Here is a 26,856-nt window from a genome sequence, read left to right as displayed (position 1 = left end):
CTGAATATTTTATATATATATATATATATATATATATATATATATATATGCAAAACACAGATAATAAACTTTGGCAAAACTGAGGGATGGGGCATGTGAGAGATTGCATTTATCTTATAAAAAAATATATGTATATATATATATATACATATATTTATATATATATTAATATATATATTAGTGCATATTGTCAAGTTCATGGCCCCAACACTGTAATGGTATACATATATTTTTTTACAAGATAAATGCAATCTCTCACATGCCACATCCCTCACTTTTGCCAAAGTTTATTATCTGTGTTTTGCATCCCCACCACCATCACCTCTAGTGGCATGTCCTAGCTCATAGCTGATAATATTAAACTATTTCAGTGTGTGTGCGTGTGTGTGTGGTCACATGTTGTGGGTCCAGTTTCCTCGCAGCGCCCTGCCTGCCTGCCTGTGTGCTGTGAGTGAACCACGTGACGCAGCTCTCCGTGGTGTCAGAGTGGAAAAGAAACAGGTAAATTCAGTCTCTCGCTTGTTGTGTTGAGCGAGTCGCCTTATTTCCCCCAACTTTAGTTGTATCAACTTGGGGTTTAAGGAATTATATATATCCTGTCCTAAATCTCGACAAACGAGAGCACTTTGTCGGTCCGGTTGTGGTAGCAGCAGTGTGTTAATACTGAGCCGGAGGTTTCTGGTCAGTATTATCTATTTTCATTTTAGCGGCCTGCAGGCCTATCTTTAGCCTCGGTGATTCCTAATGTGGAGAGCCTGGACATCAGACTCTATAGCGGGGATAGAATGTTCTAGAGTGGCGGTGGTGCAGTTTATGGAGCGGCTACTACTACTGCTAACCTAGCTAACTGGCTACCGTTGCCTAGCTACAAGAAAAGACGTTGGTTAGTTAGCGTTAATTAAATTAGCATGGCTAGCATTTGTTAGCAGAGAAGTAGTGCTATGGGCGTTTGTTGGTTTGGTCGAACATGAAAGCTTCACTAGTCTGCTTTGCTTGCAGCTGATTAGATAATTAACTTGTAGCTATTTCAAGCAAAGTCAGCTAACGCTAGCTAGTTAGCTGGTTAACTAGCTGGTTAGCTTGTTAGCTAACTGTATAGCCAGTTAGCTGGTTAGCTTGTTAGCTAGCTGGTTAGCTTGTTAGCTGTATAGCCAGTTATAGCTGGTTAGCTTGTTAGCTAACTGCATAGCCAGTTAGCTGGTTAGCTTGTTAGCTGTATAGCCTGTTATATCAGTTAGCTTGTTAGCTAACTGTATAGCCAGTTAGCTTGTTAGCTGGTTGCCTGTTATAGCAGTTAGCTTGTTAGCTAGCTAGCGGCGGTGTGAATTAGCCTCGTTGTCGCCATGAGGTGAACACCGTGAGAAGCGGAAGCCCCACCAAAGACTTCAAAGCTTGGATGCTTTTCCCCTCTCAAGTATTAGCTAGCATTGTTTGACCATGTGGCTGGCTAACGGAATTGGATATGTTTAGACTGGGCCCTGGCTTTAGGGCTTTAATGTTTTGTGGCTCACGTTTAGTCCACATTTACGTAACGTATGCAAGATTAAAGCAGCAGGCGATAGCAAGGTTAACGGTTTACTATAGTCGAATGTGCTATTATGTGTTTGTCTCATTTTGGTGTATCAAAACAGTGTAGATCTATCCACCGTGTCTTTGTGATCATATACTGTTGTTTCACTATATAGGTCCAGGCTATTTTTACATAGAAAGTGTTGCATAATGCTCTTTAAATATAAGCAAATATGATGCACTTGTAAGCCTTGGAGTGCAGCAGTGGTACTCTTTGCTTCACGGGTCAGACTAACTGTGGTTTTTTAGACATTGCCTTAGAAAAAGGGGGCTGAAAAACACCCCTTTGTCAACGTTTTGCAGGCGTTTCTGTGAACAAAGCTGATGCTGTCTTCTTGATACCGCTGCTAGCCAACCCCCCCACTAGGCAATAAGCCACCAGGCAGTTTGAGGAAGTGGTGTATTCAAGAGTGCACCACCAGACGTGTACATGATGACATAATTAGGTCATAGTCACAGGTCTGTAATGTCTCTCTCTCTCTCATCCTTCTTCTCTCCTTTAGGTGTTAATTCCTTTGTAAATACTGTTATTTGTATATACTGTAAATGATGACGTCCATGGGCGGGAACCGAGCCCGTGGCAGCTGGGAGCAGACACAGGGCCAGACACAGAGTCAGACACAGCACAAGCAGAGGCCTCAGGTACCCCTCACTCACCCTCACCCACCTGTCACATTGCCCACGTTCACAGTGATTAGTACTAGGGTTGAAGAAATCAATATATTACTAAATGTCACTTGTTTTGTTAAGACACAGTTTCTACAAAGCTACATAGTACATACACCAACAATTGGGACAGTATTATGCCAGTTACAGTCCTATTTCGTAGGCTTTTGATGAGTTTCAATAGACTAATGAATGCAATACAGGATAATCAGGACTGTTGACAATCGGAAGGGAAATGCCTGATTTTGGGCATTTCAGCTTCAGTCTGAACTACACTGATCAACTAAGCCACTGATCTAAGTGAACCAGCTAACATCACACAAGTTTGATAGGTACGATGTAGTGTTTGTGCACGTCTTTAAGCGTTTCTAACAAGACCTCTACTTACTGTTAGATGAGGCATAATATTTGCATAAAAAGTTGTTAAAGATTTCACAAATGGCTAAATATGAGTTTGTGCTTTTATGTTTTTACAAGAATGAAAATCTGTTTGTTGCAAATATATTTCGTACCTCTTGGAACAGGCTACCGCAGAGCAGATCCGACTTGCGCAGATGATTTCAGACCACAATGATGCAGACTTTGAAGAGAAGGTCAAACAGGTGAGCAGATAGATGCACATCCTATTGTCCTACTTCAGCCTTCCTGTGTAGTTTTTCTTGTTCCTTTTGAAAATAGTTAAGTAGCACTACTTTGCGTTTTAGCTCTGGTACATATAATATTACGTCTATTGTGTCCTGCATTGGGTGTGTATGTGTGTCTCTTATATTATGCATATTGCATATATACAATTATTATTGCATATTTGGTTTGCCAGATGTCATTAAGCACATAAAGTCAGTGACACAGAATTCAGTGCATTATATTAAAGCTGCAATGGGGCTGAATATTAAATATACTAATAATATATAATTCTGTGTAAAATGTGTTAGTTGGCTATGGTAATGATCAGAAAAAAATGCTTGAACTATGTATTTAAGGCACAATCTCAGTTATGAGAAAGAGACAAAGCAAATGATTTAATACCAGATTCTTGGTCCATTTCTTCCTTTTTGCTTGTTTTTTCTGTGGTATCGAATTGGTATTGAGAATCGTGGAATTTCTACGTGGAACTACTACATTTCTGGTATCGTGACATCCCTACTAGTTTTAAGAACTAGTGCTCTAGCTCAAATTTATCATACACTTGATTACTTATCTGCCCATGTGGCTTTACATTTCTTTTCAGTGTGGTTACACAGAATCTTGCATTAAATATTGTGTTTAATGATTAAGTCAAAGTTAAAAAAGTAAGACCCTAAAATGGCATCTAAGGTCAGAAAGTTCTGTAAACGGGTCATCAGGACCTTTTGATAAGAGAGGTTATCTTTTGCATACTCGATTATGATGTGTAGTAATTTTAAAGGCATTGAAAGAGGGCATGACATCACAATATTTATGGAAAATTAACCTTGTGTTTAAGCTACTGAAGTGATCAAGATGCTGAATCCCTGCTGGTAGCGGCCAGACGAGCTGTTCTGTAGCTAACCCTGTGTTCTCATTTATGTATGTTTTTAAAAAAAAACATTTTTCACAAGACTACATAAGAGCCTTTAAATAACGATACACCGGGAGTGTCAGCCAGGGGTCACCTGTGTGTCTCATCGTACCACTCCTTCTTTTGCAGCTGATTGACATCACAGGCAAGGACCAGGATGAGTCTATGATCGCACTGCACGATTGCAACGGGGATGTCAACAGAGCCATTAACGTTTTGCTGGAGGGTAGCCCAGACACTGTGAGTATTGGCTTTGTGTGAGGGCATAGCGCTGTGAGGGCCAGATTCTGGAGAAATCAGTGCTACGCTGGGTCAGATAACTGTGATATTGGACTAAAAATGTACACTGACTGTACAAGTAGGGATCCTGTGAATGTATAGCATCATATGAAAATGGACAGAAGCAGGGTTTTCCTAGTTAAGACAAAGTTGTATGTAAAGTTAAAGGTGTAAAAAGAAGTTCACTGTAAACACATTTTCTGTACATCCCCTGTTGGTCAGTATGTCAATTCTGAATGCCCCTATTAAGTTTTCACTGACCCATTAAGAAAAATGAATCCTTTCTGATAATTTCATGTACGACCAGTTCTTAAACATTGCAATGTATGAATTGGCCTTGCAAAACAGGTGCAGTAAGGACGAGCTCAATGATCCCTCGTAGTTACATACAGCTTTGATATAAATGTAACTAGTAGAACATATGGGGGAAATTGAAACCAGAAAAAGTGGAAACTGGTCTTGCCAGCAGCACATTAATCAGACCTGATAAGGGGTTGGCAGCTCCTTGCATTGTCAAGATACAGGCTCAGTGGAGAGACTTTAAAATGAACTAGTTGAGTATTGCTTGCTGGGATATTACCGACAAGAGGAACAGAGTTTGTTTTTGTTTTCACTTTGTGATTTTTAAAGTAACTGTTGCCATATTTGGCCCACCCTGCATCTGTGTTAAATTCATAAGTGAAATCCAACTCAGAAGTAGTCAGATGTAGACTTAGCACATGGTGAGGAAGACCACCAGAAACATTTTTTATAACCAGTTGTCTCACTGGTGGACCAGTCAATTGTCTCAAGTCAATGCCATACTGACCACCAGGCTACATTCAACATCCAACCTGTTTGTTTATGAATACATTTCTTTTAGTTGTGGTCATATTTTGGCTGTCTACATCGTCCTGTTGTTATGGCAGCTTTTCTTCAGTGGTTGTTTTCTGTCTTGGTGACTCAGTACAAAGTCAATGAGTCCAGCAGTGTGACGCTGTCTTTATTTCTTCCCAAGGACTCTTGGGAAATGGTGGGGAAGAAGAAAGGGGTTTCAGGCCAGAAGGAGACTAGCCAGGCAGAGACCGGAGAGGAAGGAAAAGAGAACAGGGAGAAAGGAGGAGAGAAAGATGTAGCACGTCGTCGAGGTGGAGCTCCACGTAGGGGGCGTGGAGCCAGCAGGGGACGGGAGTGTAAGTGTTAACCATTCTTTTACTGTGGCTTCACTGTTTTAATTTTTTAGATGTGTTTATAAAATATGAATATTTGTTATCTGCAATTTGTGAGCAACATTTGTCATTTGTAAAACACGGCTGTACTTCAAAATGTGCGTGCGTGCGTGTGTAATCTGACTCCTCTGTGCAAGCTATTCCAACTCCATACGAAGCAGACACTTTCAGTTTGTAGCGTCCGTTGTCCGACTATGTATTGACAACACGGCGCTGATAGACCAAAATGAACTAAATGGGTTTTATCTATAAAAAAGGCAAAACGACGGTGGGGGTGGTGGGCAAGTAATGTAATCGGTGTATACCCGAACACCCTGTAACACCGACTACCGCGGGAAACCTAATTTGCATCAACAGTAGCTTATAAATTTGTAGAACAGCGTGGCTTCTACCTGTTAGATGAAGATAGTAAGAATAGAAATTTAATAGAAAGAGAAATGTGTTGCACATGTACTGCAAAATTACTGAAGGAAGACAATAAGAAGCCTTTCAAAAAATGGCAGTTTCTAACATCACCTGCATGAAAGCACGTTAAACTAATCATGGAAATCAACATGTCATAGGTCAACTCCATTATGCCATTAGTAATTTGTAGCACACCAGTAGACCCTTCTTAGCCCCGGCTGTGATCCCGAAGGGGGGACAGTGTGTGCCACAGTAAATGATAACCAGCAAGAGATTTATCATTCATCTTCATTTTGAATGAAGGGCTACTCGGCTCTCATACAGCACCACGATTTTTGATAGTTTCTCAGTTTATATGATTATTTTGACATCTGCATGCAGCGCAGTGTCTAATCTGATGCCGCTCTCTCTTCTTGACTCCAGTTCGCGGTCAGGAGAATGGCCTGGACGGAGGCAAGGCTGGAATAGCTGGAAGAGGTGCAGAGCGAGGTGCAGAGCGAGGTGCAGAGCGAGGCGCAGAGCGAGGCGCAGAGCGAGGCGCAGAGCGAGGCGCAGAGCGAGGCGCAGAGCGAGGCCGAAGGGGAAGAGGCAGAGGAAGAGGGACTATCGGTAAGTGGCTGTAATCCTCTTTAGACAAACTGGTTTGTGAAGGAAATGTATCTAATAAAAACGAGGCGGTATCGAGGGAGGGTTTTTATTTTCTCTTAAACCGCTGCCATTCTTTCTTGTGAACATAGTTGTCAAGCTCAGAAACTGAAGTACGGTCTTGTTGTCTCCCTAGGAGTATCTGGACGGCGAGGAGGCAGATTTTCGGCGCAGGGCATGGGGTAAGGGAACACCTGCGTTGCCTAAAACCAGAGGGCCTTTTGTTCCACTTTTACCTGTTGCCATGGTCACCAGAGAGCAGGACCCCAGCCTATTGTTTAGCCTTAATCCAAAGGAGGGAGAATATACATCAGCCAATGGCATAAAGCAGCGTGGGCAGAATAACACTCTTCAGAGTGTACATGATGTCTAAACATTTTTATTTGGAGTGCAATTTTTGATAGATCCCCTCAGAAGGGTGTCTCTGCTCTCCGGCCCTAGACTGCAGCATAATTCAGTTGTGTTTTGCTTGTTCTGTGTATCTTGTGTGTGCTGTTAATAATGTCATTGGTGAGTTAGCATCTTATACTGGCAGCTTCAATATGTGTCATTACAGAGGAAGTACTTCTTTCAACTGTGATGACATTCTTGCCCAATTTAATCATTTAATGGGCGACATTGTAGCTGTCATAACAAATTTCCTGCTTTGACTATAAGCAGTTAGGTGTGATGTTACTCTGCAGTTATAGATCTTTAAATCTTCTTGGTCTGCTGAAGTAGCACATGTGACCTGATGTGGCTTTCTCTAGTGATGTCGACGGCTGAGTGGCTTCCTCCCAAGAGAAGCCTGGATGTAATTTTCACTCTTATGAGTACAAAGTGTTGACTGTGTGCTTCAAAGCTACTGTAATCATCCCACAAATACATATTTGAACACAGGCTCAGAAGGTAGAGACGACTTGAATGAAACTAAAAGTGTTTTGGTGTAATTCACAGATATTTGCTCAAGTGGAGGTGCACACAATAACTATAACAAAACCTGAAGTCTTTTAGGTTTTATCTGTATGCTCCGTGTTTCCATGATGCTGTGAAAATGCCCTACAATATTAAGTACATTTGTGGAGTGTGGACCCAGATATTGACTTGCATATTTCAAGGAACACTACAATATGCTTTCTTTATGTCATATTGGACATAAATGAGCTGAGTGCTGGCGGGGCTTTCCACCTGCAAACGCATGCAGTGCTAGCTAAGGAGTTTTCATGTTAACCTAACCCCCCCCCCCCAACCTCACGCCACACAGCAGTTCTGTGATTGCTTTTGCTTCTTGCTGCTAGCAGACTCAGTTTACCAGCTTGGCTTCGCTGTCAGTTAAACACGGTGACTCAAATGAAACACGTGGCTTTAAAGGAAGCGGTCTTAAACTGATCAAAGATCTTATCTGCTTTATTATTGTGTGATAAGGTGATGGTGTGTATGTGTGTATCATTGGTACCTTGTGCTAGTACATTTAAGATGATGCTAAGGCAGCGTGTATCATTCACCTCACATACACATATTCTGCTCAAAAATGTTAAATTAAACTGAATCAAACACTGTCAGCTCACAAGGGAAACAAGAACCACACTTCATTACTGATGCATAAGCTGATCAAAGAGATTTGATCTAAAGTTGGCGTAAAACTTAAATGACTAGGATTAAAATGTGGGTACTCTATTGATAAATTAATTCAATATTAACCACAAATTTTGGTTACCAACAACAAATACAGCAGATTATGTTTTTATTTCCATATTAACAGTAGCTAAAACCTCATGGTGCCAAGAATCTCAGACACAAATTCACTCACTTACTCAGTGGCCAATACGAAGAATGAGGAGGTATTTGGTTATTAGTTGCCTGATGCCTGTGTCATTAAGCATAACTGTTGTAGATAAGTTATGACTTCCAAAGGCTATGTTGGCTATGTATAAGAGGTTAATAGTTTATATAGTAAAAGATCAATACTTGAGTTCCGTGTATCGATACAATATATAAATATAGTGTATTGATTTTTTTTTTTTCCACCCCTAGTGGAAACCATCATGATTCCAAGAATCTCAGACACATTCATTTTTAATATTTAATGCAATATAGAAGATACTCAATCTTTAAAGCTGCCCCAGTTTGACAACCTTGTTTAAGGAAGTCTTCAGTGTTTTGAACAATATTAGTTACTGAAGTAATAGAAACCTCACTTTTTGCGGCTTATTTTAGAATGTGTCACCTTGTAGGAAAATAGGGGTGTTTTGTCCGTGTATAAAGTATTGGCTCATCGCTGTTGGATCAGATCATGGTTTTAAAAACTGTATTGAATTGATCTTGAATCTGCCCTTTCAGATTGTGACACATACAGGAATGTTGCATCCAGAGTGGTGTTGGCCGTAACATGGCTGCATATAATCAACCTCCTCCATTGCTGATGTTGCCTGTTGTGAAGGGGATGCATTCATTATGTAGCCAGTTGTATTCACTTGTACCACAGCATTGGTTGGCACATTTACAGCGCTGCCTCTTCTTTGGGGTAACTGTTAGCAGCCTTTGTATTTGAATTCTCTACTTGAGTTTGCAGAAAAGAAACCAAGGGAAGAGATCATTGGTGTCCCAGTTTGTTGTATCCATAGAGGCCTCTCCATCTAGCGTATACATAAACCCTCTGAAAATGGTATATTAATATTGTAGGACACGGCTACAAAAATATAGTAAAAGTGTGGTTTTGCTCTGGTGGAGACTGAGCTGTTTATCTAAATTGAGCCAATTAAATTTGAAGCTGGTCAAAGTTTATCACAAAGTATGTGTTTGCCACTTTGTTTTAGAAAATAACAGTGAGATCAAATGCGACTAGTTGACTTAGATGGCGATTTCTTTCGATGGAGAAGATATGGAATACTGACTGATGCATTCACATCAGCATCCTGTACAGCTGTTCAGTAATAGCTTTGAGATGATGTGGCTGTGTGATTGAAGGTACCATTGAAATTCCTGAGATTGTTTAGGGTTTACTGCATCAATGGGAAGATTACTGCATTTACTCTTGCATAACTGCTCTCATCTAGCATTGGTTTTTGTGTTTGTGGCTGCATTGTGTTTACCTCTGATGAGTTGGGTTTCTTGGACTGTGTTATTTACCCACCATGACTAAAAGCACACTGGCTTGCCTTGCATTGGAGAGTGACTGACAGGTGGTGTAGAGTGTTACAACACTGACATAGGCAGATCGAAGGCATTTTTGCTTACGCTGCTGCTCTGGATTGTGGTTTGAAAAACAAAAGCTTCATCTTCTACTTTTAATTTTGTTGTGCTTCTTGTAATTGCCATTATTTTTCCTCTAAAGCCAGATTGATAAGGGGCCCACATATGATATTGCAGGAGGTGAGAGGTGAGTGCATCGCCTCTGGTGTGTCTGTTATTCTTGTTTTCTGTAGGGAGTGTGCCATAGAAAGAGTGCCATAAAACAGGATGTTGTAATATAAGACATTATCAAAACGGAAAGTATTACTCCTCATTCTATTAATAGGATATGAAAAAGATATGATCTTCTGAAATCTGTGATGTTAAATCTGATCACGCAAGCAATACATGCCCTCAGATTCGCACAGGAAGGATCTTTGACAAATAATGAAAGCGGCTTGGCTTGACTCAAAAGAAAAGTCTTGTACTTCATCATGTTGCCAGGTTGCACCAGCTGTAATTTTCCCAGCATGCACGGATGTGTCAGATTAATGAAAGACATGCAGTACCAGGAATGAGTTTTTGAGTAACAACAAAAACAGTATTTAGATGCTCACACGTCCTTATTTGCATGTCTTGACTGTACAAGCTCTCACAGTAAGACCGTAATGGTTTCACTTCAGTCTCTTATCATTTCCTCTTGCCGCTAAAACCCCAGTCACTCCTTTTCTGAAGTGTTTCTATTAGCTAGAAGTGTAATGATGATAAGAGCAGAGTTGGGGATTTATTCAAACAGTACTCAGAGTGCAATATGCAGGCGCACAACCAACTAGCTCACGAGTGGTTTGAAGCTCTTAAGAAATGAATTGGGGGTCTGTTTCTGCTTAACGTTTTCCAAACTTTGACCTGTAGAAGGTAAGTTAAAAACGGACCCCAGATTATTGTGTGTTGGCACCCAGTTGTGGCTGAAATTTTTTTTTTTTGCAGTGTTGACAGCCCTTCAGCTGCGGTGAGTACATACACTCAATTCTCAACCCACTTATCGCTTTCTTCCCTAGAACATTCAACCCTGCCGACTACGCGGAGCCAGCCCAGACAGAAGAAAACTACGGAGGGGGCAGCACCTGGAACAACACAGGAAGCGCGGAGCTCGAGGAGGGAGCAAGTAAGTTAATTTATTAGGAAAGGTTGCCCTCCAATAAGAGAAGTTAATCTTATCAATGAAGCATCTGTTTACCATCAGAAACAATTTTAATAAATTGTTATCAGCATCCCAAAGAAGCTCACGCGGTAAAGATGAAAGGAAAGGTTCACTTGCGTTCAAAGGACGCTCGCTTTTTGATGCTGGGTGTAGAAGCTTCCTTCATCAACCGTGCACACTGTTTATAAGTCACAGACATATTGTATTCCTCTTAGATCTTTACATTCTGTCTGATCTGTATGTCCAGTTGACTAAAGTATAATCATCTCTTTTCATTACATACAACTTTGATCTCCTCACCTCTGTCTTTGTCTCTAGGGTTGGAATACGCTGCAGGAGAGGGAACAAATTTCCCCCCGCCCAAGTTTGACTCTGCTCCTGGTAAACCTGCCTTCACTTCTATGTTGTTTTTATGCATCCCTTATTCTGTTTGATTCTCTCTGCCTATCCCAGTAGTATTGAACTATTTCTCTTTGACTCATAGGTGCCTGGAGGACTGCCACAGAGGAGTGGGGCACTGAGGACTGGAATGAGGATGTGAGTGTTTAACCTCATGCAACTGCTGCTGTAGCTCTAAATATAACATTAAGTGAGAACTTCTAAAGACAAACCAGAAGTTATAACAGATTCTAGCATTGTTTCTCTGATGGAAAACTGGATCATTTTTTAATCTAGTTATGTTAACTTTTTTCTTCCAACTATAACGTCTTCCATCTTCTACTTTCTCTTCCTCGGCAGCTTTCAGAGACCAAGATATTCACAGCTTCCAGTGTGGCATCCGTGCCTCTGCCTCAAGAGAATGTTACCATCACCAAAGGACAGAGGTGTGTCACTTACGCACTTTATTACCCTGACTCATGCTTTTCCTGGAATTGGTCGACAGAATAATTACATTTGCCCACTGCTTGCTCAATGTCAAATATTTTACGGCTCAGGCTTCTCAATTATGAAGATTTGCTGTGTTTTTTTGTCTTGCACTATAGTAAACTGAATATCGTTTTGTTGGTTGGGGGATAAAACTATTATGAAGGCGTCACCTTGGAAAAATATGATGGACATTTGTTTTTACCATTTTCTGATGTTTTATAGACCAAACAATTAATTGAGAAAATAATCTGAAGATTAATTAATAATTAAAATAATTAGTTGCAGCCCTAAAATAATTAGTCATGAGTTGACACAGATCACATTTTAAATGTCTCCTTGAATATGAATATTTCCCCCTTGCTATAGGATTGACCTTGCGGTGCTCCTGGGGAAGACTCCCCCATCCTCCTCTTCAGAGACAGAAAACCCCCCCATGGAGGCAGCCCAGCCAGCCTCCTTGTCCCAGTCACTGGTTTTCAGCAACTCCAAGCAAGGGGTGCCACTCTCCCAAACATCCTCCAGCACCCCTTACACTCAGCACAGCATGGTGAGACTCACAAAAACACCCTGGCTCTTAGATTTTACTTACTGATGCAAATTATCTCTTAAGTTTTATCAACCACTTCCTAGCGGCACAGGAAAAGGATGGAGCCATTGACATCATGTCATAACTATGGTCATGTAGCACTAATATTTTGATCTCTGCCAGGCGTAAGCCTGTGGGGAGATTATGCATTTGATCTTGTGTGTGTGTATCTGTCTGTTCACAGCTACGTATACTACTGAACCATTAGTCTAATATTTTGTGCTCATTTATAACTCTATGCTGAAAGACCTCTCGTGGTAGCGGTGACTCACAATTTTTTGAAGGAAAAAAAAGATTTTTTTTTTCTGTTTTATACCGTCATTGACTGCTGACTCCTCACTCCTCTTAACCGGTCTGTAGGGGCCACCTGCTTCAGTAGCAAAACGCATTTCCGGCAATTGGCTAGGCTAAAATCAAGCCTTTGTCGTGGCTCAAAAATTGACAGTCTGAGAAAAGTTTGGTCTCATTTTGAACCGCAACATCTGCAGATAAATTCCATATCCAATGTTGTGTGATGTTATAACCGTCTTGACTGTGAGGGAGCCGGGAGGGACAACTGAGTGAGATTCAATTCTTCTTTTGTTCTGATCTGCCTTTAAGCACTTTTCTAGTTTTTTATGGTGATAACTGTGTCATAATCTGCCAACATTGCAGGTCAGCATGCTGAGCAAGGGTTTCGGGGATGTGGGGGATCCTAAAGGAGCTAGCACAGGGACCACTGGCTCTCAGTTCCTGGAGCAGTATAAAACAGCCCAGGCACTGGCCCAGCTGGCAGCCCAGCACTCCCAGACTGGACCTCCCACGACAACCCCTTCATCCTGGGACACCAGTGCCACGTCACTGGGACAATACGGTGAGATAACATCCTACTGTAATTACTCTGATCTTCCTCCACTCCCCTTGAGCATCTTAAGGATAATGACATAAGTCTTTTTTCAATGTAGGACAATCCAAACTGCTCTCAGGGTCTTGTTCCTAACTTAAATGTATCCATTTTCCAGATATGAAGACTCAGGCGGAGTCTGCGGTCCATACGCCCTTTACAAAGCGGCAGCCTTACCAGGCCGCCACCTCGTCCATGTTGGATGTTTTCCTGCAGGACAAAGGCATGCCTCCTTCCTCCTCGTCTTCTTCCTTACCACAACAAACAACATCCTCACCCCATGCGGTGCCTCCGCCTGCTTCCTCTCTTCCCAAAATGGCAGTCCCTTCTCTAGGTCAGCAAGTTTCCCCAAGTTCCTCAGATGCCCAGGGTTCGAGTCCACTGTCTTTGCAGCAACACAAACTCAAACAGCAGAAGAAGAGGACCTCCATCACAACAAAGGTAACACCTGAATTCAAATTACAGCATATTTTAAATGTGATGATTGTTTTTTTATGAGAGAGAAAAGTATAAGAAATGCTGGTTCTGGGATTGTAGAAACCATCCTTGGAAAAGACTCAAAAGTATTTTTGCCAAATCTTAAAATGCCCTTCATCTTCCTCAGATTCCTGCAATGGCGGTAGAGATGCCTGGCTCAACAGACATCTCGGGCCTCAATCTTCAGTTTGGAGCACTGCAGTTTGGGTCAGAACCAGTTCTACCAGAGTATGAGTCCACCCCCGCCACCACAACATCAGTCAACCAGATTCAGAACAGTCTCTACACTAGCCCCAACAGGTCAGTACATCCAAAATACAACTTTGTACCTTTTTAATATGAAGATAAAGTTCATATTTACACCCCTTTTGTGTTTTTTAGAGATGCATGTTCACAGTGAAATATTTTAGCATTTTTATTATGGCTGGACATAATAAAAGCAGTTTAAGTTTTTCTTTTTTCTTATGCAGAAGTACTGGGTCGTAATTATAGATTTAAGTGCACATTCTAGTCTTTAAAAGTGCTTTAAAATTTAGGTTTTGATGATCAGTTTTCAAGTCAGAGCAACTGACTGTTCTCTAAGAACACAATCTTGTCAATGCCATCACAATCTGCAGTGAGTCAACTCCAGCTCTCTCCAACTCCAGTCAGATGGACATGTACGATCAGAGAGCGTCCCAGAATCGGCGCTACCCTCACTCACTCTCCTCCTCCCCTCAGAAGGATATGCAGCCCAAGGTAAGGCCAACGCTTCCCTCTTTTTCACTTAAACTGGTAAAACATTTGATATGGTGTTGTGTTAGTACTTAAAGGAGTGGCTGGTGTGGGCAGCTTGCTTAACCCCCACTTGGTCCTTTGGAGCTTATTACTATCAATGATGGAAAGGCTTTGGTTTAATGTGGAAGTCTCCTGGTGTAAATGTCTAACTGTAAAGATTTTAAGACGGGGTCTCAAGATTTAAAGTTCTTGTTTAATCTAAAATCATTTAGAGATCATTACCTGAACTCAAGTGTTTAAAAAAAAACTGGTGTTACTCTATATTCACTCATTGTTCCAGTTGTTTTGTTTTATTGTGGTCATTGTAAAACACTACTGGTTTCAAACCTGACTTGTAGTTGTTATGCTCTGCATAGCAAACAAGCTTTTCGGCTTGACTGTTTCTAAAAGCCCAACACCCTTCAGCTTCTTAAGAATGGCCTGTTTCCATAGAAACCTGCGAGTTCACCTTCATTGTTGTTTTTACAGAATGGCTACAGTTCAATGCAAACAACACAATCTGTGGAAGGTAGGTGTCTATTTACAAAGCTCTTTTTTTTCTTTGAAAGCATTGTTGAAATTTTTCCTGATCACTCTGGATTGGAATTTATTCCAGAAACCTATTTGTTCTCTCTCCCCAGCTGCAGCAGGCTCTGCAGTATCAGGCAAGCAGGTCTCTGATTTGGTCACACCGGTCTCCAACATGGGCACTTTGTCTGACGGCGGCTCTGCCTCTTTGTTGACTACATCCAATCAGACATCCCTCAGCGGTCTGGGGCACAGTGAAGACATGCCTCCAAGCACCATGCCCCCTCCTCAGCACAACAAGTGAGATGCTGCTAAATTAATACAAATAATAAAGTAGGAGATTAACTAGTATCTTAAATTATGACCTCTCAGCAGAGTCCTGCATTGGGTCGGGTAACGGGTAAGAATTTATATAAATTCACGGGCACAGGCACTAAATGCAGTCGGGCAGCGGTTGAGAACACAATTGTTTTGCTTTTTTCTGGAGAAATCAGAAATGAAAATGATATTAATGTTTTTTTTGGCTGGACAGAGGACCAGCCCTACAAATGCAAAAGTCTGTCACAGTGATTGGTTGCTCAAGTTTTGGAGTTTTCTCACTGGCCATTTCTCCTTCAAAATGAAAAGGCGGGAACAGTCCTTTGTTTACGTTTTTAGGGGGTCGTGTCAGCGGTTCCACTCATGAGTGTGCACTCTAATGCTCCCCTATCGACGCATTTCCACCAGATCCGGTGACGGAGGTCGTCTCAGGTCTTTCCATCCATTTCCTATGGAAGGCAGGAGAAGCAGTCACCCAGTGCATGGTGGGAGTGTTGTGGCGAGGGTCTGTATTTGCATAAAGTTGAAAAATCTCAACTTTATGCAAATGAGCCTGTCCAGCGCGACAAATCCAGCTCAAGAAACTTGGACCAAGCTGTCAAACCAGGCAATCTATTTCTAAAATAAAAACGAGATTCAGCAGTGGCATAGCCTCTGGCTTTAAATCTTTTGGTGAATTGTTTAGACTGAATAACAGAAAGTTTATGAGCAGGCCCCCATGTTGTTTCCTGTTTGAAACGGCAAGCAGAAAACCAGGGACCAATCAGGTGCTTTCCACGATAGGGTACGTCACCGCTTGAACGGCCAGTTGAGTGGAGCAGCGCGTCCCCTAGTGTCCTCGCCGGACCTGGTGGACATGTATCGCTGGATTTAACATTAGAGACATGACCACTGACTTTTTGTGTAACAATTTAGCCAGTGTATCAGTAAATGTGATGGGATTCGGAGATAGTTGAGATGTGTTCTGAAGCTTCCTGTATTTTTACAGCTCTCACCAATCGCATCAGAACAGCCTTGCTCCATCTTCAGTCCGGACATCCAACTCGAGCTTAATGGTGAGCTTTTTATGTTTATTTCTGTGTTTATACCAGAACCCATCATGTGGATCTAGAATATTGTCTTTTGCTTTTTTATGATCCTTGAAGCAGATTTGATGTTTTTTTAACCAGACAGAAACCATGAGTTGTGTGTACACACTTAAGCAGGACAGTCACAGTGCATCTCCATCCATCTCTGCATTTTCAAAGCTGCATTTCCTGTGATGGCAGATGGACACATTAGATGTCCATTCACTCTAATGGAAATGTAATCTCATCAATCCTAACCGCATCTTTTTATCTTCTTCCTTCCGTCTGTACAGCATCCCAGCGGAGACGGTGACTCGAGCCTGCACTCCTCCTCCTTCCCTTCCTCCGTGTCAGCTGTGCCGTCATCGGTCTCCTCCTCTTCCTCGGTGGCTGCTGCGCAGGTGTCCCTAGGGGGCCCTCAGGCCTCCTCCATGGGCTCTGCCACAGTTTCAGCCCACTCCGGCCTCGGCCCCGTCAGCAGTCTGGCCATGGGCCTCAACACTGCCTCCATGGGTGTCCAAGCTGCAGCAGCCGCCGCTTCAATGTCCTCGGTGGCCTCGGCCATTCCCTCTTCAGTTACTTCCTCACGCATCTCTGCAGCATCCTCAGGTTAGACATAAACACAAGCACAAACATGAACAATACACTTTGTCTTTGATAGCCACTCCTCTTTAGACCGTTTTACATCCAAAGCCTGCTGAAATTGCTCAGCAAAATTAAAGTATTTTAGCTTTTCCTTTCCCCTCACGTTGTCTTCCTTACTTACTTTAATTTGCGCTGTCAGTCTACAGTTAGCACCAGTGAGTTAATTGTAGCCTCGGTAATTTGGTGTCAGGGCTTCACAATTCTGAATAACTTGCTGGTTAAATGGACTGTCAGGATTATATATGCATCCATAGTTGTTTTTCATAATCTGAGTGTACTGAAAGCATTAAGTAGAGCTTGTCTGGTGTTAATACTGTTCTTTAATCCCTCATTTTGATCCCTCATTTGATTTTTATGTTGGTTATGGTTATAACTGGGAACCATTATGGTTTGTGTGGTCAGATGGCAGGCATTATCTGAAGCTTCTGTAGCTTCATCATAATGTATTTTGCGGGGGTTTTCAGGTGGTTGTATAAATTTGTACTAACTGATAACCGAATATGACCCTTTTATTTGGTAAAACAGCAATGTTTTTTCAGATTTTGGGTTGGATAAATTGGTTTCCATTTCCTCACCATCTCTGGCCGGGTTCCCATTCTTCTGACTCATCTTACTCTCAGTTTGGTTACTCCTCTGAAGCTTTTTTTTCTGTCTCTCGCACATAAACACGTTAGATTTGTTTTCCTCTCTGCTCCCTCTGCCGGTGAATAGTTTATCACATGGTGTATTGCGGTCTTGTTATTTACTGATGCAGCTCAGGGAGAAATTTGTAGCACTTGTAACGGGTCTCTCCTTGCGAATTGAAATCAGGTAGAATCATTTTTATGTGCAAATGAGATTTGTAATGGGCAAGAACTGACATTGGGAATTGATCATGGTTGATTGTGCTGCCCTGCTTTGTATCTGTAGGTTATGTTGTGATTTCACACCGAAAATACTGTAGATGCATATACTTATTTGCCAGTGCAGAGCTTTCCATAAGCGCTGACTGCCAGCCAAGCAGCCGAATACTCATTTAAGTCCAGACGGCTACTTTATTATTTTAATTTTGGGCAAATGAATGCATTTTTTAAGTTTTATGTCTTTGTGCTTACAGGGAAAGCACCTCCAAACCTGCCACCTGGAGTGCCCCCTCTACTGCCCAACCCATACATCATGGCCCCTGGACTACTGCACGCCTACCCTGTAAGTTCCTGCCAGGATCAAGTCAGTCTTTGTACAATCTGAGCGTTACCAGAGTTTGTTATATAATTGATATAGTAACATGTTTTTTCTGACACGTGCTTCGTCTCAGCCTCAGGTGTACGGCTATGATGACCTACAGATGCTGCAGACAAGAATACCGCTGGTGAGTTTTGTTTTGTGAAAAGTCTTCAACTCCTGCAATAAAAACATTACGCATAAATCATACCTCACGTCCTGTATTTTTATTTAATACAAAAATTAAAATTTTCTCTCCAGGATTATTACAGCATCCCCTTTGCAACTCCCACGACAGCACTGACCGGCAGAGACGGCGGCCTGACAAGCAACCCTTACTCCGGTGAGCCATCTAACAAATGTGTTTAGTAAAAGTTGAACCTTCTGTGTCGTAGGGAGGGGGTTTATATTGTGTGGTGGTGTTCTAAATAAGTAAAAAAAAAAAAAATCTAAAGTGTTGACTTATTTTTACTCTCCACTCTGTCCTGTCGTTCTCCGTTTCCCGTATTTGCAGGTGACTTATCAAAGTTTGGTCGAGGTGATGCATCATCCCCGTCTCCGGCCACCACATTAGCGCAGACACAACAGAACCAGACCCAGACGCATCACACCGCGCAGCAGCCCTTCCTCAACCCCGCGCTGCCACCTGGCTACAGTTACACAAGCCTCCCATACTACACTGGCATGCCGGGCCTGCCCAATACCTTCCAGTACGGACCTGCTGTGTTTCCGGTGAGAAAACTGAAGTCTCCACAACTTACAGTCCTGCTCCTACCCTGAGTTTTTTTAATTTTGGTATTATTGTTTTTAATATCTTCTCATAAGGAACAGATGCATCATAATATCATGAGGAAAATGGGTGGGTTTGGACAGGAACGGGCTAGCAAATACTATATCCTGGATTTTTGTGACCCTACAAGACAAACGTTGGTTACCCTATTTGGTTACCACTTGATGACATCACATGCCACGGTTTTGTTTTTGTCCAGGTGGCTCCTACCTCGTCAAAGCAGCACGGTGTGAATGTCGGCGTCAATGCATCAGCCACACCCTTCCAGCAGGCTAGTGGCTATGGTTCCCATGGATACAGCACTGGTGAGGCACTAAACGATATTGAAGCGGCATGTTGAGAGGGGGTCATGCAGGTCCTGCTCTATATACTTGCATACCAATAACCCTGTGCTGTTTCTCACAATTGATTTCTCATCGGTGTGGAGTGCATATTTCATTTGAGCTCTGCAGCATCTACAAGCATAAACACGATGCTTGTACAACGACTTCTTTTTGTTATGCTTGTGTCAAGGCAGTTGCTAATGGTTCATAACACATTGTTGTCTGCTGACTCACTTGAATCGTTGACCTCAAAGTCAATTGAAATGTTTTCGGATTGAGCATGATTAATATTGAGGTTTAGTTGTGTCTGAATATTGGAGATGCATCTGCACCTTGTACCCAGTTTTCATCGCCTGTACACACACGGAACTTGTCTCAATAATTCAGCTGATTTATGATGGCAAGAAAATGTCGCTTTGGTTAAATGGCTTCTTGTGATGAAATATATGGGACTGCCATTTAATCAGGATGGGAAAGGGAAGATGGGCTTGAAGAGTGGCACCTGGCTATACCAGTTTAAATAATAGAGGGGTTAGATTATCGGTCTCCTGCTGTCTTCCATAGCTTGCTTTGCTCATTTCAGAAAGTGGAGTTTGCCCCAAGGCTTCACCTTCCACCACATCCCCTGCACACACGTTCATCTCAAACAAACCAACAAATGGATCATCCTCCCATTACTCTTAGCATATTTTCTCTCAGCAGTTTCATATTTTCCCAGTGGTCTTCTGCTACTCTATTTTCTTTTTCAGTGACGCTATATTTTATTTTTCATACTTTAATTCATCACTCACTATCCACCTTGGGTCAGGACATGTGCGACACCTATTCGTTCTAAGCTGCACCATCTGCTGCTTTCTGCCATCACCCAACTCAAGCTCACTCTCCACCCCCCCCTCCCACACACACACCCTGCCTGCCCCCTCACTTCCCCCACCTCCTCCCCTCAGACTTGGGTCAAATAGTATTTGCAAATGATGTTAGCGTTGATTCTGACCTGCTTGTTGTACTGGATTGGCAGGTTTTGCCACACAGGACAATGCATTTGGTGTCAAAGTTCAGATAATTACAGTGAAGTATTTGGTCATTATAGTGAGTTTCCTAGAGGACTTGACACTATCTGTATCGTCACACTGTGGTAAAACCTGTCCATGTGGTACACCGTTTCAAACAAACGCTACGAATTATTTGCAAATGCTATTTGAGGCGGGTCTGCTTCCCCTGCCTGGTGTGTCTAACGCTGTGGGCTGCGGCTGTGTGTCTGACTGTTGCAGGCTATGAGGATGTGGGCCAGGCTTCAGGGAGTGGGGATTTCTGTAAGGGCGGATACGGCACTGCCGTGGCCGCTGCCGCTACTGCACAAAACAAGCCAGCCAGCTCTGTCAGCGGGCCTGGAGTCGGTGAGTGCCGCCACATGCCAAAATAAAGCAAAAACCAAAAACCAACCCTATCCCTCCCGTCTTCCTCCTTGTGTCACCAACCATCCTTCTCCCACTCTTTCGCTCTCGTTCCTTTGCCTCATCGCTGATGAGCTGCGCCTGTGGGAAGACCCGTCACACTACATCCGCTTTTAGACAGTCCAACGCAGCCTGCCTCTCTTACTAGCCTTGTCTGCCATTCTGTCGGTTTCCTGTTCTCTTCCAGGGCAACTCATCATCAATCCAATCTGTTTTTTTATCTCCTAGACATTAACGCTACGTAATTATCAGGTTTAGAGTCAAAAATGTGGCGGATCACAAAGGCTGTGGCTGCCACAAACTGATGAGTTGTTCTGGTTGACGCTGTCCCATTTTCCCTCTGTGTTGCTTGCTCTTCACTCATGTTGTCATTGCTGGTATGTCCATCTCCAGAGTATCAAGTTCACTGTCCTGTGGGTGAAGTAGGTTACAATACGAGAGAGAGAGAGGGCAACAAAATGTCGATATTACTTGTAAAATACAGCTGTGCTATTCAAGAGTGTGTGTGTGGATGTACCGTTTGAAGAGCTTTTCAAGTGGCTGCAGCAGTACTCCCAATGTGCACATTTATGATGCTCTTGTTCTTCACACAGAATGGTATAAAGTTGGCCTGTAAAGGGCGCTTGAGAGTTTGATCATCAGTATTCCTGCCATGATCTGTGGGGTCTGCATTGTGGATTTTCTGTGACAAATCTCATGAATATTATTTATGGGTGTGAAAGTTAACACCATAATGTGTTAGCGCCACTAATTTCTTTAACGCAACATGCAATTTATAGGTTGAAGCGGGCTCGGTTTTAGAGCTAGAGAGAAGATACTGGGATCACATGAAACTTGAAAATCTAACTTCAATGACTTGAATCTATTGTTACCAACCATGTCATACTAGCTTGTTGCGAAGGAGGCTAAATAACACTCCAAACTTGCGCTACATTTTTGTGGGGGAAAACTGGCATGGGTCCCTTGACCTCTGACCTCAAGATATGAAAATGGGTCCTATGGGAACCCACCAGTCTCCCCTTTACAGACAAGTCATAGTGAAGTCGACACACTGACAGCTGTTGTTGCCTGTTGGGCTTGAGTTTGCCATGTTGAGATTTGAGCATATTTCATGCTAAAGGCAGTACCTGTGAGGGTTTCTGGACAATATTTGTCATTGTTTTCAATTTTTGTTTTGTTCCAATAATAAATATATGCATACATCTGCATAAAGCAAACATGCAGTATTTGCCCACTCCCATGTTGATAAGAGTATTAAATACCTTTTTAAGGTACATTTTGAACAGTAAAAAAAAAGTCTGAAGCGAATGCTATCAGATTAATGATAGTGATAGACTACAGCGGCACATGGGGATGAGCATCTCTCGTGCTGACAATGGATATTATTTAAGGCTCCGACAGTTTTAAAAACCACCACTGATGCAGCCTGTTAAGGGACTCAAACATTCTTCAATAATAACATTATGTTCCAACTTACTGCTGTTTTCTAGCAGTGCCACGGCTTCAGGTGCCAAATATCCCATTAGCATTGTGGCTCTTTCCGTAACTGCCATGTCTTAATAAAGCCATGAAAATGGTCTACACAACAGACTGAATGACAATTTAACTTACCTTAGGAAGAATTCATCATGTGATCAGTGCTCTTGCTCACAGATTGAGAAAACATGAATTTTACATTAAGGGACTTTAAGGCATTAACATTGTTATGTCTTTCCTGTCCAGTGCCCCCCCCCCCTTCTCTCTCCCTGTCTTGTTTTTTACACCAGTTGACCTTGTTCTGCGTCTCTATGGAGATACAGGGGGTCTTGTGTGCCAGAACAACCACAGCAGTGACCACCAGATACAGTCAGACTGTAATCACTGCGGCTGACTGGAACTGATACGCTGCTACAACATCTTTCTCACCTCTTCTTCCTCTTCATCTCATGCCTTTTCATCTCCTCTACTGTCCTCACGAAAGGGAAATTCAACTCAAATCATCTATGAACTTATGCTTACATAGATGTCAATTTCCCAGGAATCTCTTTTGTTCTTAAGTCATACGATTTTTTTATTTTCCTCAGATGCTTGATTTGAGAAAGTGTTCCCACAAATATAGAAAGTGTCTATAGAATTATAGGTATCCGATTCCTTGTTGTTAGCACACCATATAGCAATTACGCTGGTTATAATCTAAAAATAACCATGTGGCTGGGCATGGTTTGTTTGGTGGATGTTCCCTCAACACGCCCAGTTCTTCCCGTTTTTGGACTAATTTTGTGTCCCGTCTCCTTTGTCTCTGCAGGAGTCTCTGTGACATCGAGCAACACGGGGGTACCAGATATTTCAGGGTCTGTTTACACAAAGACGCAGGTAATTACAAATGATAAATATTTCAACCCCTTTGTCACAGGAAAGGACTTTCTTTCCTACCCCCTCCGTGCAGTTTGAATCGAGCAAAAATGTCACGTCTGTCCTTTGTGTCACTTCCTACAGCAGTCGTTTGAGAAGCAGGGTTTCCACGCTGGCACGCCAGCAGCTTCGTTCAGCCTGCCCTCGGCTCTGGGGAGCGGAGGACCCATCAACCCCCCGGCCGCCGCTGGCTACGCCCCGGCCCCCTTCATGCACATCCTGGCACCGCACCAACAACCCCACTCTCAGATTCTGCACCACCACCTGCAGCAGGACGGACAGGTAGTGCACATGGTTTTGTTGTTGTCTTTGTCTCCATCTGTTGGTGCAGGACGCTTTCACACCTGTAGTTCAGTCCCAAGATAAAAAATACTTTTGTCTTTTAGTTCTGGTTTGTTTTGCTTTCACACAGTTTATCATAAACTATCACAAGATCATATGGAGTTACAGGTAACTTATAGTCAGTCACAGACGCTACATGGACCTGCGTGGGGAAATCAAATTCCAGCGACTGAAAGCAGATCGTGCAGCATCTTAAGTGTTTATCATTCTTCTCTGGTGTCACAGAGCTCACTAAGAAAAAAGAGTGATATTAGTTGAGGCTGCAACTGGGCCTCATCTGTCAAAAATAATGACTGACGGGTAGAAAAGGGACAAAACGGAGATGTCATGTACCCTATTATTAGAAGGGGGAAGCTCCTGTGTGGGCACTTCCTTTTTAATGAGTAACTGCCAGAATACACAGCAGGACACAACCTTAGCACACCCCTGCTCTACTCCTTTCAAAATCCCTGCACTCAATCCCTGAAGCCTACACTTGTTACCATGGTTACAAAATGATCTTGCATAAAATATGTTTATGGGGTGCACGGATGAGATTGCTTTTTTTGACAGTTCACGATCAGCAGATGGCTTTAAAACCAAGGCTATATAAAGAGAACTGGATACAGCGTTCATTCCTATGAGAGTTGCTCAGTGGCGCGTGAAGCCAAAATGGCTCGACTGCCGAGTGATAAAGTACCCGGATCTTCCAGCAATCTTCCGCACCCATTGGGCCCATAGAGCAGGCGCAGTAGGGTTTTCCTTTAACTCCGCCTCCCAGCCCTTGGTCCAACCTCGGGCCCGGGCCCATTCATATGAACGGTGAAAGGAAAATAACTCTGGATTCGGCTATTAGTTCATTTTACAACCTTTAGGACCTAATGATTTAAATGGGGGCTATTAGAGTGTTCATACTGGAAAAAATTATCTGCTAAGTAACAGAAGTCTCTTTCCCAATGTAAGTCTATGGGAAAACATCTTTTTTGGCCCAATGGCATCACGTGATGGACACAGATGTTGTAATTCCCTCGTTTGGCCACTACGAAAATTTGCTTCAAAGCCCGGCGCTCTTCCTGGGCTTGTTTAAAAGTAGTTCAGCTTTCAAATTCATGCTAAAATTACATCTGTCACAAAATACTGTGATTGGTCCGTTTTGCTTTCACCCAACAAAAGAAATGCACCACACTGAGCCCCAACTGAGGCCCGTCCTTTCAAAACATTGTGAGGATCTTTTTTGTAGGATCCAAATGTAATGCACACCAAGCAACACATTCCATTACTTATTTTATTTTAATTTGTTTAACAATAAAGATGAGGTTTGAATAAAGAAACATTAAAATACAGATTAACATTGTGTTGCATAGGAAGAACCAAGGCAAAAGATGTAATGTATTCAGGGCGTCTAGCTGAAGCTAATTTGCACCCCTTGTCCCTTTTTTAAAAATTAAAATTAAAGTTAAAACAACAAACAATGATTAAGATTGGTTCTGGAAAAACAAACATTAAAGACTGTACATGTGTTATGTGTGCATGTCTTGAACATGACTGTATGTACTGACATACAGGTGTAACTAAATGTAGGTGTCTTTTGCAGATGAATCACAAAGTGTATAGAGGTTCATCATGTCCCTGAACTAACACAATATTTGAGTAAACACTTGGCATGAATGGAAAGCTTACAGATGAACTCTGTCCTCTCTCACAGAGCGGCACTGGACAGCGCAGCCAGAACGCCTCCATTCAGCAGAAGGCTCAGATCAACAAGGCCGCATACAACAGCTACAGCTGGGGGGCAAACTAACATCCACCGTCGGGGAGCCCTTCCACGCTGTTGACAGAAGCTAGAAGGGGGCTCGTCACTCCTTCCGCAAAACAGTCTCCACATATAAACTCCCTCTTCCTCCTGCAGAGATTCCCTCTCCAGTCTCTTGGCCCAGCACTCCTGCAGCTCTGACCGCGGTCAGAGGAGGTGCTGTGCCGAGAGAACGAGCACTGTAATGATGCATGGTTGGGCGGGAGGGACAGAGGGGGCTTAGAAGAGAGGGGAGACCGGAGATAAATGGTTCTAGAAACACACCGTCAAGAGGTGAAATATTGAGTGTTGGGAATTCGTATCGTGTTAATCCCCCAGCCCCACCCATTTTTTCTTTGACTTGTATGTAACATAGAACTGTTTTCTAAAAGAATGAACGTTTCCTGTATGGTCTTTTTTTTTTTTTTTTTTCGTCTTCCCCTCCCCCAATTTTGTTTCTTGCAGATGGGGAGGAATGAAGTAATATCTGAAGGTGGGGGGACAGGCTGGTTTTGTATTTCTCACCCTCAACTCCCCACTCCCTTACTTTTGGTGGAAACTCTTCCCTCCCACACAAAATTTCCCCAAACACAATAATTTGCTTAATTGCTGTTAGATGTTTTTTTTTTTGTTTTTTTTTATGTCGTTTTAAGTTTGAAGAAACAATTCTCTAAATTGGTAGAGTTGTGAAGTTTATTTTTTACCAAATATAGATATATTATATATAAAGACATATAAGCGAGCTCACTGGCTTTGACTGTGAGGAAAGTGTGTTTGTCATGTGACTGCGTGCATGTTTGTACACACGGGGGCCGTGGTTGTGTACTGTGCTTTGTTTTTTGCCTAGCACAGAATTTTTCATTATCCAACACTTGTACAGTAACTGTTCCCATGAATTATAAATATGTTTGCATAAAGGCCCCACCTATTCTGCAAGAGATGTTGAATGATTTCCAAGGCCAATACACACCCAGTCTGCCTTCCAGTGTGTTTATTTTTATTTTTTTTGAGGCCCCCCCACCTCTCCTCCCTGCTCCACCACCTGTCTCCCATTGTAAGGAAACCTGCAGCATTGAATACTGATGGACAGAATTGTACTATGGGTTTTTTTTTGTCAGTGATTTCTTTTTTTCTTTTTGTACTGTGCGTTTTAAAAACAATTTAAATGGATAAACTTGTCTTGTACATATATAAAAAAAACACAAGTACTGTAGTCCCCGTTTGTTTGATGGCTTTCTCCTTTTCCTTCTCAAATCTTTGCAGACTTGTTAGCTTTTTGTTTCATATATTTTTTTTATTTTGTAAGAATATATAAATATTAAGTAAATAAACAAGAAAAAGACATTTTCATCATTTTGGATGTGAATGTCTTTTAAGAAACTATATTTGTTTCTCATGTGGCTTGTAAATGCAGCAGCATCTCTTCTTCCAACAGTTTGGCGATGATGCCCAGCAGTGTTTGTGTGTGTGTTGCTGAAAGGCTGGCCTTGATTCATCTGACAGTTTGAAGCGTTAAAGTCACCGATACTTGATATCAGGGGAACAATGAATTGACAAACACTGTAAGAAGCGTGTGCCATAAAGTGTTTGGCACAACTGAAACCGTCTGACTCAGAGGCTGGAGGGTTGGTGTCTGTTACAGGCCCGAGTTATCTAACTAACCCCAGGGGATCAGCAGTGCTAAATTAAACTCCAAAACAGCACATCTCCACATATTTGCTTTGTTTCTTTGTTGTTTACAAGTTTTGGATGCATTTTTTGCATCTAAATAACCTGTTTTACACTGTGATTGACAGCT

The 26,856-nt window shown here is 42.3% G+C and overlaps 1 protein-coding gene across 37 annotated transcripts; it reads left to right on the top strand.

Annotated features, from left to right (window-relative positions):
- The first annotated feature begins 365 nt into the window (after nucleotides 1-365).
- ubap2l (ubiquitin associated protein 2-like) lies at nucleotides 366-26,268 on the top strand. Of its 37 annotated transcripts, none has more exons than XM_074614095.1 (31): nucleotides 366-501; nucleotides 2,073-2,211; nucleotides 2,760-2,837; nucleotides 3,902-4,012; nucleotides 5,049-5,223; nucleotides 6,088-6,153; nucleotides 6,226-6,273; nucleotides 6,446-6,491; nucleotides 9,623-9,667; nucleotides 10,518-10,624; nucleotides 10,979-11,041; nucleotides 11,145-11,197; nucleotides 11,399-11,484; nucleotides 11,894-12,074; nucleotides 12,768-12,966; nucleotides 13,115-13,437; nucleotides 13,601-13,773; nucleotides 14,091-14,211; nucleotides 14,719-14,758; nucleotides 14,871-15,057; nucleotides 16,064-16,130; nucleotides 16,436-16,751; nucleotides 17,884-17,972; nucleotides 18,082-18,135; nucleotides 18,249-18,330; nucleotides 18,502-18,719; nucleotides 18,977-19,082; nucleotides 20,372-20,497; nucleotides 22,839-22,906; nucleotides 23,030-23,227; nucleotides 24,972-26,268. In XM_074614095.1, the coding sequence occupies exons 2-31, from the start codon at nucleotides 2,116-2,118 to the stop codon at nucleotides 25,065-25,067; spliced, it is 3,618 nt and encodes a 1,205-aa protein (XP_074470196.1). In that variant the 5' UTR covers nucleotides 366-501; nucleotides 2,073-2,115; the 3' UTR covers nucleotides 25,068-26,268. The 37 variants fall into 37 exon arrangements, with proteins under 37 accessions (XP_074470196.1, XP_074470197.1, XP_074470190.1 ...); XM_074614096.1 differs by having other exon boundaries at nucleotides 6,088-6,165; nucleotides 6,238-6,273; XM_074614089.1 differs by having other exon boundaries at nucleotides 6,088-6,165; nucleotides 6,202-6,273.
- Nucleotides 26,269-26,856: the final 588 nt, after the last annotated feature.

Source organism: Sebastes fasciatus, chromosome 17 (assembly GCF_043250625.1).
Source record: "Sebastes fasciatus isolate fSebFas1 chromosome 17, fSebFas1.pri, whole genome shotgun sequence".
In the NCBI taxonomy this organism is placed as follows: Eukaryota; Metazoa; Chordata; class Actinopteri; order Perciformes; family Sebastidae; genus Sebastes; species Sebastes fasciatus.
This window is presented reverse-complemented; position numbering and strand designations above follow the sequence as displayed.